At 41.8% G+C, this 15,885-nt stretch overlaps 1 protein-coding gene across 2 annotated transcripts in view; it reads right to left on the bottom strand.

Annotated features, from left to right (window-relative positions):
* ZC3H6 (zinc finger CCCH-type containing 6) overlaps positions 1-12,092 on the bottom strand; it is a 76,416-nt gene extending 64,324 nt beyond the window's left edge. For both annotated transcript variants that reach the window (XM_059891615.1, XM_059891614.1), the window contains exon 1: positions 11,637-12,092. In XM_059891615.1, the coding sequence (XP_059747598.1) occupies positions 11,637-11,668 (32 nt within the window). In that variant the 5' untranslated portion in view covers positions 11,669-12,092. The remainder of the gene's footprint in view (positions 1-11,636) is intronic.
* Positions 12,093-15,885: the final 3,793 nt, after the last annotated feature.

A 15,885-nucleotide genomic window follows, 5' to 3' on the forward strand; every position in this document is an offset into this window, starting at 1 on the left:
CTCTGCATTCATATGGGTATATCTTTCTTTTTCTCCTTTGCTTTTCGCTTCTCTTCTTTTCATAGCTGTTTGTAAGGCCTCCTCAGACAACCATTTTGCCTTTTTGCATTTCTTTTTCTTGGGGATGGTCTTGATCCCTGCCTCCTGTACAGTGTCACGAACCTCAATCCATAGTTCTTCAGCCACTCTGTCTGTCAGATCTAATCCCTTGAATCTATTTGTCACTTCCACTGTATAATCATAAGGGATTTGATTTAGGTCACACCTGAATGGTGTAGTGGTTTTCCCTACTTTCTTCAATTTAAGTCTGAATTTGGCAATAAGGAGTTCATAATCTGAGCCACAGTCCGCTCCCAGTCTTGTTTTTGCTGACTGTATAGATCTTTTCCAGTGCTCAATGAGGAAAGCCTTCCTCAGTGATCAATGCAAAGAAATAGAGGAAAACAATAGAATGGGAAAGACTAGAGATCTCTTCAAGAAAATCAGATACCAAGGAAACTTTTCATGCAAAGATGGGCACAATAAAGGACACAAATTGTACAGACCTAACAGAAGATATTAAGAAGAGGTGGCAAGAATACAGAGAAGAATTATACAAAAAAAAAAAATCTTCATGACCCAGATAATCACAATTGTGTGATCACTCACCTAGAGCCAGACATCCTGGAGTGTGAAATCAAATGGGCCTTAAGAAGCATCACAATGAACAAAGCTAGTGGAGGTGATGGAATTCCAATTGAGCTTTTTCAAATCCTAAAAGATAATGCTGTGAAAGTGCTGCACTCAATATGCCAGCACATTTGGAAAACTCAGCAGTGGCCACAGGACTGGAAAGGTCAGTTTTCATTCCAATCCCAAAGAAAGGCAATGCCAAAGAATGCTCAAACTACCACACAATTGCACTCATCTCATACGCTAGCAAAGTAATGCTCAAAATTGTCCAAGCCAGGCTTCAGCAGTACGTGAACTGTGAACTTCCAAACGTTTAAGCTAGATTTAGAAAAGGCAAAGGAACCAGAGATCAAATTGCCAACATTCGCTGGATCATCGAAAAAGCTAGAGTTCCAGAAAAACATTTACTTCTGCTTTATTGACTACACCAAAGCCTTTGACTATGTGGATCACAACAAACTGTGGAAAATTCTTAAAGAGATGGGAATACCAGACCACCTGACCCGCCTTCTGAGAAATCTGCATGCAGGTCAAGAAGCAACAGTTAGAACTGGACATGGAACAGACAGGTTCCAAATTGGGAAAGGAGTACATCAAGGCTGTATATTGTCACCCTGCTTATTTAACTTATATGCAGAGTACATTATGAGAAATGCTGGGCTGGATGAAGCACAAGCTGGAATCAAGATGGCTGGGAGAAATATCAGTAACCTCAAATATGCAGATGACACCACCCTTATGGCAGAAAGCAAAGAAGAACTAAAGAGCCTCTTGATGAAAGTGAAAGAGGAGAGTAAAATGTTGGCTAAAACTCAATATTCAGAAAACTAAGATCATGGCATCTGGTCCCATCACTTCGTGGCAAACAGGTGGGAAAACAATGGTAATAGTGACAGACTTTATGTTTTGGGGCTCCAAAATCACTGCAGATGGTGAGTGACTGCAGCCATGAAATTAAAAGATGCTTGCTCCTTGAAAGAAAAGTTATGACCAACCTAGACAGCTTATTAAAAAGCAAAGGCATTACTTTGCCAACAAATTTCCATCTAGTCAAAGCTGTGGTTTTTCCAGTAATCATGTATGGATGTGAGAGTTGGACTATAAAGAAAGCTGAATGCCAAAGAATTGATGTTTTTAAACTGTGGTATTGGAGAAGACTGGAGAGTCCCTTGGACTGCAAGGAGATCCAAGCAGTCCATCCTAAAGGAAATCAGTCCTGAATATTCATTGGAAGGACTGATGCTGAAGCTGAAACTCCAATGGCCACCTGATGTGAAGAAGTGACTCATTTGAAAAGACCCTGATGCTGGGAAAAATTGAAGGCGGGAGGTGAAGGGGACAACAGAGGATGAGATGGCTGGATGGCATCACCAACTCGATGGACATGAGTTTGAGTGAACTCTGGGAGTTGGTGATGGACAGGGAGGCCTGGTGTGCTGTGATTCATGGGCTCGCAAAGAGTTGGACACAGCTGAGTGACTGAACTGAACTGAATTTCATGAGGAGAAAAAACTCCAGTTATATTCAGCATAATCAATCATGTTTGCCCCAGATAATTAAATATATATATATATATATATATATATATATATATGAAAATGTTAGAGGAAAAAAAAGTTCCCTCAACTATATTGTATTACACTAATCTCAGTGGAAAATGATCCTCTATTCACTATCGTGTGCATTACAATAGCAGTCACAGGAGCAACCTAACAACAGGCAGTGCTTAAAATGATTGTTACTGTACTCCCATGTCCTATTTTAAAAGAGAGATCAGCAAAATGTCTAATAACAAATTATAATAATTTAAGGGACAATATTTCAGATTTATCCACATATTCCAAAAGTTTAATCTATGGCTTCAGCCCTAGCTTTAGTCAAATACTGGTTTTCACACTTGGACATTTAGCAACAGAAAAAAAAAAATGTGTGTATCTGCATTTATACTGTCAAATATGTAGGTATTTCTAACTTACATGCATTATTTTACTTTTCATTTGCTTGCACAAAACATAATTTTAAAACAGATTCCCAAGTACTCCAAGAGTACAGAAATCAACCCGCAACCTCCTTTATAGGGCACAGAGGTTATAAAGAACTTAACCCCAGACACAAGCACCAGCAATCTAACATTTTACTGTCAGCTGCCAGTATTCAAGCAAAGAGGTGTTGGTTCTTCTGACCTCTTATGAATCTTCAATTAATTCCCGAATCTTCAATGAATGCCCGTAACAGTTTGAAACTTGTGTTTTCTATAGTTAAAAATGTGTAGATTTAAGTTAGTTCATTTAACTCATTTCATAATCTCTTTAAAAATAATGTGAAAAAACAGTATTCTTTATAAATTTCATTTTTAAAACATAGAAAAACCCTTAGTCATGTAAGATAAATTTATAATGAACTCAGATGAAAATTATCCATGATCAAGTAATACTTCAAAACAAAACCCTTTTAGTTGTCCCAAACCCAACCCAGCATCTGATACCAGATTTCCTAACTTTATAAGAAAATGGAGGCAACACAGAGTAGTGAACTGAAAGCTATGAGACACAGGCTGTGTTTCTCATGCAGCTGCTCAGTCACCATGGCCAAGTTCTGTATCCTCTAAATCTGTCTCCTAAATTATAAAATGAAGACATTAATATCTGTTCTGTCTATACGGTCCAAATGAGAGTTCATTATGAACAGCAATATATATATAATATTGAGTATCATGAGTCCTAAATCTAGGCTTTTTACTTTTGTAACACTTTCATAAACAGATTGTTATTTTTATGTAGTTTTGTAATTTTAATGATTAACTTGGGACTCCTTTTATCTAATAGCTAACTGGAATTCTTCTATATATATACATGTTTTCTTGTGATGAAGATGTCTACTCAACCACAAAAAGTGTAGACTCTGGAGTCAGATTATTTGCACTCCCAGTGATCTACTCTGCTTATTTTGGATATTTACTAATCTCTTATTATCTGTTTCCTCATTTGTAAAAAGAGGGACTACTCCCCAAGGTTGTTGTGAAGATTAAATTCATGAAAAGCACAGAGAACAGAACCTGTCACACAGTAAGCACCAAATAAATGCTGCTGCTGCTAAGTCGCTTCAGTCGTGTCCGACTCTGTGTGACCCCAGAGACGGCAGCCCACCAGGCTCCCCCGTCCCTGGGATTCTCCAGGCAAGAACACTGGAGCGGGTTGCCATTTCCTTCTCCAATGCATGAAAGTGAAAAGTGGAAGTGAAGTCGCTCAGTCGTGTCCGACCCTCAGCGACCCCATGGACTGCAGCCTTCCAGGCTCCTCCATCCATGGGATTTTCCAGGCAAGAGTACTGGAGTGGGGTGCCATTGCCTTCTCCAAAATAAATGCTAGCCACTGTTAATATTTTTGAGCATGAATTAACATCCCCATGTCTAATCTGCTCTGAGACTGATCAATTTCTGAATCTGAAAACCTAAACCTGGGCCACGGTGTTATACACCTCCAGGGGCATCTATGCACAAAAGAATATTCTGGCAGCCCCAGACTGAAGGACTGACCTGGCAAATTCAAAGGCACCCACCTCTTAAGTTTTGTGGTAGTTAGATTGCCAGTCTTTTCTGGTGAACACTTCGCTGCATAACAAGAGGTCGCAAACTCAAATCTCTTAAGTGGCCAGGCAGCTTACCTAATGAGGAAAGCAGACCTCGTGTGCCAAGTATGAGTGACAGGACTATGCAGGGTGGAGAACAAGAGTCAAGCCTAGTGGAATTTATCTCCAGTCCTGTCAACTCTAAGAAATAATCTCATGAATGTTGCCTTTTGTCTGCTTTCTCATTGCCAATTATTTTGATCAGGTCTTCATTGCCCAATTTCTGCATTTCCACATTTTCACAGTAGCTTTGCCTTCTTTCTTCTTTCATGCTACACATCCATCCATCAGCAAATCCTATTGGTTCTACCTCCAAACCATACCAAAATCCAACCATTTTCACCTCCCTGGCGTCACTGCAGCACCTTTTTTTTTTTTTAACCACTCTTTACCACACTATTGCCCCTCTCTGCTCAAATCCTCTGCTGCTGCTGCTGCTAAGTCGCTTCAGTCGTGTCCAACTTATGCAACCCCACAGACGGCAGCCCACCAGGCTCCCCCGTCCCTGGGATTCTCCAGGCAAGAACACTGGAGTGGGTTGCCATTTCCTTCTCCAATGCATGAAAGTGAAAAGTGAACGTGAAGTCGCTCAGTCCTGTCCAACTCTTAGTGACCCCATGGACTGCAGCCTACCAGGCTCCTCAAATCCTCTAGTGGTCCCCAAACTATTTAGAGGGACGTCTAAGTTTCTTACAATGGCTTACAAGGCCCCACACAACTGCCCTTTTGCCCATCTAGCTTTGTCTCTTATTAGCATGTTCAAGGACTTCCCTAGTGGCTCAGTGGTAAAGAATCTGCCTGCAAGGCAGGAGACCCAGGTTCGATCCCTGGGTCAGGAAGATCCCCCGGAGGAGGGCATGGCAACTCACTCCAGTATTCTTGCCTGGAGAATCCCATGGACAGAGGAGCCTGGTAGGCTACAGTCCCAGCGGTTGCAAAGAGCTGACACGACCAATTCAGCACGCATGCACGACAACCCTTGCTCAAAATTTCTCTAGCCACACTGCTGCTAAGTCACTTCAGTCGTGTCCGACTCTGTGCGACCGCATAGATGGCAGCCCACCAGGCTCCCCCGTTCCTGGGATTCTCCAGGCAAGAACACTGGAGTGGGTTGCCATTTCCTTCTCCAACGCATGAAAGTGAAAAGTGAAAGTGAAGTCGCTCAGTCGTATCCAACTTTTAGAGACCCCATGGACTGCAGCCTACCAGGCTCCTCCGTCCATAGTTTTTTCCAGGCAGGAGTACTGGAGCGGGGTGCCCTTGCCTTCTCCGTAGCCACACTGCTCCCTTGATTTTTTCTTAATTACATGAAGCTCATTCCTGGCTCCAGTCTCTGTTCCCTTTATCTGGAGTGTTCTTCCCCCAGATGTACTACACTTGGATTGCTTTCATTTGAGGGCTTGGCTCAAATGCTTCTTTTTCATTAAGTGCTTCCCTAAATAACTCTATTTAAAATAGAAACATCCTTCCTAAATGCAAAGGACGCCCCATCTCCCTTTCTGCTTATCTAACACATTTGTTTTTAATGTTTAGTGTCTTTCTCTGTCTCCAAAGAAAATGTAAGCTCCACTAGGTAAAGAATTTTTTCTTTACTGCTGCTGTCCAGAATAATACATATTAAATACAGGGTGCTTGATATTTAATAAGAATGACTGAAAGCTACCTAACTTCTTTTACTGATCTCCCCTTCCATACTTTCTTCTTTCCCCCAGGTATCGTATCATCTGATCATTTTCCTGCTTACAAAGCTTTGATGAGATCTTTACATCCTTGATCTGACTCCTAATTCATTTCATCCTTTTCCTCATTCCCCAAAGTCTGTTGTACACATTTCACATACTAACACTTTTATCATCCCCGACCCTACCATGCCATTTCATTTCTTCAAGCTTCTCTTATATTTCTGCCTCCGCTTAGCCAAATTTTACTCATCCTCCAGACCCAGTTATTTCATACCTCCCTGAGGCCCCATTTATGCCACCACTGCTCGAAGTCTCTACCTCCATTCTGGTGTTAAAAATAACTATGTATTTATCAATCTGTTTCTCCTACTAGATCATAAGATCCTGGAGAGCAAGATCAGTGATATTATATTCAGATTTTTTTCCACCAATGCTTAACACTATATTTGGCATAGAAGTCTTTTCAATGAAAATTTAATGAACAAAATTTAAAAGTGAATTAAACAATTCATGAGGGGCTAGAAGAAAAACGTCTTCATAAAAGTCAAAGTGCTTTCCACATCAAACCTGAACATGAGGTATACCTTGAGTGCTTTACATTTGCTAAAGAAAAACTCATTTTGACAGTTTTGATAGTAAATTAGTAGATTCAGGAATCAAAAATAATAATAGTGTTTCCGTTTTGCAAGATGAGTTCTGGAGATTGGCTGCACCACAATGTGAATATACTTAACACTACTGAACAGTACACTTAAAAATGGGTTTATTAAAAATAAACAGAAGCAGGAGGAGGAATCGGATGAAGGCAGGTATAAGATAAATAAGTACTAAGGCTGTTATGTAGGAAATGGCAACTCACTACAGTATTCCTGCCTGGGAAACCCCAGAGGAGCACAGTCCATGGGGTCATAGAGTCAGATACGACTGAATGACTGAGCATCCATGAACACGCACAGAGATGTAATGTACAATAAGATAAATGTAATTAACACTGGTGGATGTTATATATGAAAGGTAAGAGTAAACTCTAAGAGTTCTCATCAGAAGGAAAAGAATATTGTTTTCTATTTCTTTAATTTTGTATTTATATGATGGATGGTCACTGAACTTACTGCCATAATAATTTCATCATGTATATACAATCAAATCATTATGCTGTACTGCTTAACCTTATAGTGTTGTATGTCAATCACACTCAATAAAACTGGAAGAATATATAAATTAATTAATTGCCTAGTGAGGGGAGACACTTACTCCAGTAAACATATTTGCAAACCAGATGATGTGTAGGGCATCAAAGTGAATTCCAATGTAAGAAAAGCCATCTGCAATTTTTTTTTAATTAAAATTACTGACTTCTTAAAGTAGAAGAGTTTGGAAGTAATTCAGTTCAACCACCTTATTTCACAAACAAGAAAAATAGTCATGGAAAAGAAAAGAGCATTAACCAACCTAGAGGAAAAACTAGGATCAGAACCAAGGTTTTATTCAGAATACAGGGCTGTCTTAAATATACCACATTACAATCCCAAACAATTCAAGAACTAAAGGCTAGAATTTATTGAATTAATTCCCCATGCTTAACTAATGAAGAGTTAAAAATAACATTTTAGGTAGGAGTTTGTACTCCTGAATTCTCACCAGGGCTCTATTTGTGGGACCTCAGACAAATCACTGAGCATTGCAATACTGTATTACCTCATGGGATTAATGTGAGAATCAAAGGAAAGCCCAGTTACAAAAGAAAAGTGTAACCATCTTCATCCTCATCCCTTCACACTCTGGTGTCAGGTTTCAATCACTATGTGAGGGAGGGAAAGGAACAGTTCATATAAACTAGTACAGTTCTGACTAGCTGGAGTTTTGCTATTCTGGGTTTACATGAGGAAGAAAGGAAAGCAGGGAGAGAATGGGAAGGTGGGAAGGTTGTTCCTAATGGGCAAAGAATACCCTCCTTCCAAAGGAAGGTACTGGGAATCCCTGGTGGCTCAGCAGTGAAGAAATCTGCCTGCAATGCAGGAGACACAGGTTGGATCCCTGAGTCAGGAAGATCCCCTGGAGTAGGAAATGGCAACCCACTCCAGGCTTCTTGCCTGGAGAACCCGTGGACAGAGGAGCCTGCCGGCCTACAGTTCATGGGGTCGCAGAGTCAGACACAACCCAGGACGAGCACAAAGCAAAGTACTAACCACACCTCCTATCAACTAGACTCTGAGACTCACAAACTTTCATACAATTCATGTTAAAATTATCTTTTTTCCTAGTGTAGGGCCTATAAAACTTTTTACCTTTAGCATATTTCTAAAAATTATGTAACAGTTACTTGGGTGTATATTTTATCTTTCCTTCTCAACTGCAGATGTGTTCAGCAGGGACTCACAGTATCAAGCCTTTAAGAGTTATTTCTGAGTTGTTTTTATTAGGTCAACATTTCAGCTGAAATATAAAGGTAGGCACCTGGAGTTGTGCTTAAAAGAACTGGATGAAAGGGAAGACCTGAATGCAAAGAGAGACAAGAACTTTATCTCCCTTTGTCTTGCCCAACTCCTTCTCCCTTCAATGATTTAATTCTAAGCAGAAGTCCTCTACTAAAAGTCTACAGAGCCACAAGTTTATTTATAGGTATTTTTATATTCATAACACTTTATAAAAATACAATGTTTTCACTCCAGGAATGAAACTATTTAAAGGAAAGTACAAATGGGCATTTTTTAATAAGTTTACTCTTTGGGCAAACAAATTTTATGCAAAATGTTCACCATATAAAACAATTTTTTAAAAGAAAAAAATTGTGCATTCTGTGAATTTCCACTTACACGTAGAATTTCATGTAAACTATCATAGTAATATTTTAATTTGTATGATTATAGCAATTGAAAATAAAAATCAGATTTAACTTTTTTCCTGCACTCACACAATATACCTTAATTTTCAAAATATCAGAATTGAGACAAATGCCAAGCTCCAAATACCAGAAGTCATATATCTTTCCCACCTAATTCACGGAAATTTTTACTACAGTATAAAGTAACTATAACATGGAAACAGAATATTTGGGGATTCCACAGATTAGTCCATTTTTTCCCACAAATTTCTTAAGTACTACCAAGGGACCTTATAAAAACTACAGATTACAATCCTTCCCTAGAGATTCTGATTCAGTTGCTCTGGGCAGGACAAAAATCTTTATTCCTCAAAGTGATTCTGATGGTTAGCTAAGATTAATATTGATCTCATAGAATGGTTTTCAATTTGGTACATACTAGACCTACTGAGCGACTTGACTTTCACTTTTCACTTTCATGCATTGGAGAAGGAAATGGCAACCCACTCCAATGTTCTTGCCTGGAGAATTCCAGGGACGGGGGAGCCTGGTGGCTCAGATGGTAAAGTGTCTGCCTGCAAGGTAGGAGACCGGGGTTCCATCCCTGGGTCGGGAAGATCCCCTGGAGAAGGAAACGGTAACCCACTCCAGTACTCTTGCCTGGAAAATTCCATGGACGGAGGAGCCTGGTAGGCTACAGTCCATGGGGTCGCAAAGAGTCGGACACAACTGAGTAACTTCACTTTTCACCTTTCAGACCTTCCTGAGGAGCTTTAAGAAATCTTCAGCTCAGACCAATGGAAATGACTTCAATACTTTTTAAAAAGGTCCGCAGAGAAGGATGAGAACCTCCTCTGCACATTAAGAAACTAAGCTTGCTCAAGTTCACAAAGCTGAAGATGGCAAAGTTGGGAGTTAGAACCATTTCTCCCAACTCCTAGTTCACTTTGTTTTTAAATAGTTATTTTTCGTACAGGTTGACCAAAACAGGTGTGAAAAAGAAAAATCTATATTCTTGCCTCAGAAAAATACTGTCATTTAACAAATGGATAAATTAAAACTGAGCTAATCTTACTGCTTCAGAAATCACCAGAAAAGTTTTCTTAATCCTAATACAAAACAATAAAAAAAAAATACTAAATACAGTACTGCTTAATCTTTAGTTCCTACTACTAATCTGGTTATATATATCTTACAAAGAACTGTTTAAAATTTAATTTTTAACTTCTGACTCAGTAATTTTTTTTTGATTCGTATTTTAAAACAAATTATTTTTGAAGTCTGGCATCACTGGTCCTTACTAGCAAATTAAATCAAGATCTGTAAATTTGGCAACATGGCTTCTTCCTTATGTAGAATACATAATTCTTCATACTGAAGTTGCTCTGTGAACTAACAGAGTTCCTTCTTCCACACAAATGAATTTTAGGCTGCATTAGCAAAACTTCCATCATTGGTTTGTCCACAGATCCTCAGAGTGCGAAACTTGTCAAAGTATTGATTAACCCCTTTCAAGAATTTTCTCATTTTAGTAACAGGATAATGGAAAATAATTATGAAAAATGTGTCAAGTGCAAGCTTACCTGCCCGTAATTTTTCTAAGAGCATTTTGACTTTCTAAAAATTACATGTTTACTTGACTTGCTTTCTGGTGACCTACATTGATTATTACAGTACCAAAACTGTTAAAATAACATTTTTATTCCTCTCAAGGTTGTCAGATGTTTTGATATTTCAAATTCCTGGAATGTTTGTGATTTCTGCTTTTAGATTTAAAAGTGTTTGGTATACTTTACCAAAAGCAGGTCACATTACTCCACAAGTAAAATTTCAGCAATCTGTATACAACCTAGAGTACAATGTACACTTTTGATTAATTCATTTGCAAAGGAGTAATTTGCGAGGTTCTGGATCTTTTAAATATTCTAAACAAGAATCAGATGCAATGGATTTTGTTCCAGCAGTTTTAATGAATGAAAGCACACCCTTTCTTTTTTATTAAGTTGGATAGCAACAGAAATTAAAAAACTAACCAAAAGTTAAGTGCACTATTTAAAATATGTAAACACCCCCAAACCGTTCCTTGGAACCAAGAATGGGCCTCTTAAGTCACAGTAAAAACTAAAAAAACCCCCCAAATCTTAGATAAATGTTTAAATGATACATAGTATTTAGAAAATCGGGCTAGACTGGACGATCCATGGAGTCCGCACAGTAGGAGAAAACTGTGCTACACTGAGCAGGCTTGCAAAATCTTAACTATTTTGTATTCAACATCTGAAACTTGCCATTTCCAATTGCGAGAGGTAAGCCTGTAACAGATACACGGCTTTTGGGATTGCTTAAATTTTTTCCTAAAAAGAGATCAAAAAAAAAAAAAAAAAAAACACGCATGTTTATTTTCAGGAGCTAGGGTCGAAGTCAAAAGAAATCACCAGTTACTGACAATTCTTGGCGGGTCCTCGTTGTGCAGGGAGGCCGGAGCCCGCACCGGGTGCCGCCTCCTCCGAGCGCGGGCTGGACCTCAGCCCCGAGCCGCGCGCAGCAGCCGCCCGGCGCCGCCGCCGAGCCCGCCCGGGGGCGGGGGGCTCGCACGTGCGACCGGGGGCGGGGCCGGCCGGGAAGGCCCCCGCGCGGGAAGGCGGGCGCGGCCGGGCTGGCCTCCCCGCGGCCGCGGGCCCGGGCTTTCCGTCCGGGCGCACGTCACGGGAACGGATGGAGCCACACAGAGACGTCTAAGTCATGCAGGAGGCGCGCGGCCCCGGCCCGCTCCCGCCGCCCCAGACCCCTCCTCTCCGCCGACAGAAAGACAGACAAGAAGGGTTCCCGACCTGTCGTGCCCTGCATGTTCAGAGTCTGTCATGTTTGGTCAAGAACGGGGCGGGGCTGGAGGGCAGGTCTGCGAGGCCGGCGGCGGCGGGGCGCGGGGAGAATCCCTGCGCCGCCTGCGGGTACCTGTTCCCGGCCGCCGCCGGGAGGTGACGAAGTGGTAAAAACTCACGGTTACTAGTGAGCGACACAGACACAGACTTTCCAGTCTATTAACAACCACGCCAGAGAGGTGGGGCTCTAACTGCAAACACTGGGCCACGGCCCCGCGCTGCCGGCGCTGCCGCTTTAGTCTCTATTCGCCGCCGGTGGCTGAGGCTTGGGAGCGGGCGGGCGGCGCGCAGCGACGCGGGGATTTGGACAGTGGCCGTAACGGTGATTTCTCCTCACCAACATGGCGGCACCCGAGACAGGCGGCTCGATAAAATGGCGCCTGCCGCAACACCTAGCCCGGGACTAAAGGGCAGGAGAGATTCCTCCGCGTGCCGCGGCCCTTGCCCAGCCCGCCGGGGCCGAGCGCGCCGGCCATTGGAGGACGCGGCCCGTCAATCACCTTCGAGAGCGAACTCTCCCGCTTCCCCTGCGAAGTGGCGGAGGAGGCAGTCTCTTATGGCGGGGCCGGGCGGCGCCTGGAGTAGTCAGCGTGGGGGAGGCGTCCCGGGGGATCCGCTGTCCTTCCGCGCCTCCCGGCCCGGTCCGCGGCGATTCGCGGTTTTCTCTGCGAGACTTCGCCTCCAGAAGATAGGGAGTTACAGACGTGCCCTACCGAACGGGCCCCATAAAGCCATTATCCGCACGCGGCTGCCGAGTCGTCATTTAAAAAAAGAAAAAACCTTCGTTGCTTAAGTAATGGAAAAATGTACTTTCTCCTTCAAGGTTGTAATGAATATCTCTTCTTGTACAACAACGATTCCTGGGTCGGGAAGATCCCCTGGAGAAGGGCATGGCAGCCACTCCAGTGTTCTTGCCTGGAGAACCCCATGGGCAGAGGAGCCTGGCGGGAAAAGAGTCTGACACTACTGTGCGACCAACCACAACACAAAACACAACAACGTTTAACATGCAGAATCAAAAGGAAAGACGACATTTAAAAAAAAATAATAATCATTTTTTGAGAAAAATAGCTTGGCATGTAGCCTTTTCTGATATTTAATCCTAAATTTACCTCTCTGGTTAATAATGACAGAACACTCGCTAAAAGAATCAAAACAATCACTATTCTATATGCAAAACACATATGAATAGTTTATAAATAAAACAGCTATCATATTTCTTTATACTTCTGGACGGAGAGTTCATGAAATTCTCTAGGCCAGAATACTGGAGTGCTCAGCCTTTCCCTTCTCCAGGGAATCTTCCCGACCCAGAAATCCAACTGGAGTCTTCTGAATTGTAGGCGGATTCTTTACCAACTAAGCCATCAGGGAAGCCCCCGTCTTTAGAAAAGAAATTTTTAAATGACCATTTTGGCCTAGTGTGCTACTTAGTTTTGAAGAAATGTCCTTGTTTTTTTCACTACCATGATGGATTGATTGGTCCTCTCAGATATCTGACTTCCTGTGGGTTAAATGTGTTTTGTAGTGTTGTAGGAGGAAACAGAACAGGCTCCATCTTGAAAGCAGGACTCCATCTTGGGCCGGACTGTGGACTTTGAGCTATATGCCCAGTATCTATGGAAACAACATACCAACTAGAAAACCAGGCCTCGTGAATGGAAGAACCCCAGGGCTCACACCTAGACTCTCCATTGTCTAAAAGAATACCCTAATTATCTGTGTAACCAAATAGAATCATAAATTCTGTTATGCTGATTGGGGTATGACCACAGGCCTATTGATAATTGTCCACGGTTAACTACCTAGGCTTAAGACATATGAATCACGGGTTAACTTTGAAAATATCTTTGTCTTCCTTTGTTCAGACTAGTTTCAGGGAATTTGGGGAGGTGGGTTTGGCCACGTACACTTAGGGTATATAAGGTTTTCATAAAAACTGGTCAGGGTCCTTGGCTAAGAGTAGACTCTGCCTTGGGCCCGCTGGTGTAATAAACTGCACTCCACTATCTGCATTGTCCTGAATGAGTTTGTTTCCCGGAACTCATGGCTACAACAGTGCATTTAGAAGCAATTGCAATTAGATTTTAAAATTTGAAATGTGGATATACATATTGAAAAATAAATCACATTTCTTTTTTTCTAAGTTGAATGAAGCCATGGACAGGAGTTGTACACTGGTGGATTATTCTGCAGGCATGCCCCACTTTTGGATGTGATACATTTCTAGAAATCTTTCAAAAGCAGATACATTTTGTCTGGAGTAACAATAATTAGCATTTTGGAGTTACATTAGAATTTGAATGCTCAGTCCCTCAGTCCTGTCTGACTCTTTTGTGACCCCATGGACTGTAGCCCACCAGGCTCCTCTGTCCATGGAATCCTCCAAGCAAGAATACTGGAGTGGGTTGCCATGCCCTCCTCCAGGGGATCTTCCTGACCCAGGGATGGAACCCAGGTCTCCTGCATTGCAGGTGAGTTCTTTACCATCTTAGATCTTACTGTAGCTAATGGGAGTGACCATGTGGGTGGTAGGCAGGGCAGGAGGCATGCTCCTTTAAGCTATGTGTTTGGAATCTAGACATGCTCAGAGATGTCAGATAAAACATTTAAGGTGAAGACTAAACCAAACCCAGCTTTCTTTCTTTCTTTTTTTTTTTTTTTTTAATTATTTATGGCTGTGCTGGGTCTTCATTGCTGCACAGGCTTTTCTCTAGTTTTGGTGAGTGGGAGCTTCTTTCTGACCCGTGTTCCTTTGGTTCTCCCACAATACCAGAGTGTCTTTCTCAGGGACCTAAAAGCCATTCATTTGAAATGTAATCATCAGAAAAATAAGCCTCTGCTGCTGAGTCTCTGTAGGAAGAGGGGTCTAACTTCCGTCATGGCCAGCAGGCAGATCCAGCTGGGTTAAAAGAATTTACAATTAAAAGAATTAATGAAAAGAATTGCCCAACCCAATCACTGCAGATGATGACTGCAGCCATGAAATTAAAACACGCTTACTCCTTGGAAGGAAAGTTATGACCAACCTAGACAGCATATTAAAAAGCAGAGACATTACTTTGCCAACAAAGGTCCGTCTAGTCAAGGCTATGGTTTTTCCAATGGTCATGTATGGATGTGAGAGTTGGACTATAAAGAAAGCTGAGTGCCGAAGAATTGATGCTTTTGAACTGTGGTGTTGGAGAAGACTCTTGACAGTCTCTTGGACTGCAAAGAGGTCCAACCAGTCCGTCCTAAAGGAGATCAGTCCTGGGTGCTCATTGGAAGGACTGATGCTAAAGCTGAAACTCCAAAACTTTGGCCACCTGATACAAAGAACTGACTTATTTGAAAAGCCCCTGATGCTGGGAAAGATTGAGGGCAGGAGGAGAAGGGGACGACAGAGGATGAGATGGTTGGATGGCATCATCGACTCGATGGACATGGGTTTGAGTGGACTCTGGGAGTTGGTGATGGACAGGGAGGCCTGGCGTGCTGCAGTCCATGGGGTCTCAAAGAGTCAGACACGACTGAGCGACTGAACTGAACTGAACCCTTTGTAATTTTGCACGTTTGCCTTGCCCCTGCCGCTGCCACTTAGTTTTGTGTTTAAAAAAAAAAAAAAACAGCTTTATGGGTAAAGTATATGCTATAAAATCCACCCATTCTTAAATGTACAATTAAGCGACTTTCAGTAAATTTACCAAGTTGTGCAGCCATTTCGAGCATTCCGTTTTAGAACATTCCATCAACCCAAGTGCCTATGTCCTGTCTTGCCACCCCTACCCCGACGCAGACACTACTCTACTTTCTATCTATAGATTTGCTTTTTCTAAACATTCGATCTAAATTGAATTATACAATATATGTTTCTTCATCCTACATTCTTCCTTTAACGTGCCCAATCACTTCTGCACAAGTCGAAATGGAGCTCAGTTCTTTCCTCTCTGGTCAGTAGTTACCGAATAAAATATGTTTTCACTGCTTTAACTAGTATCTGGCTTTGTTTATTTTTTACAATAATGCTCATCACCAATGCACGTGCGCGTGCGCGCACACACACACACACACACACACGCACACACACATGAAAATGGTGATTTACATAAAGGGGTCAGTGTTTTGCCAAATAAAGACTTTAACAAACCTTATTATGGTTATTTTGTAAAAGAAAGGACATTTTAACACCAAGAATACGTTTAACGTTAAGAAAAAT

This window comes from Bos taurus, chromosome 11 (genome assembly GCF_002263795.3).
Source record: "Bos taurus isolate L1 Dominette 01449 registration number 42190680 breed Hereford chromosome 11, ARS-UCD2.0, whole genome shotgun sequence".
Lineage (NCBI taxonomy): Eukaryota > Metazoa > Chordata > Mammalia > Artiodactyla > Bovidae > Bos > Bos taurus.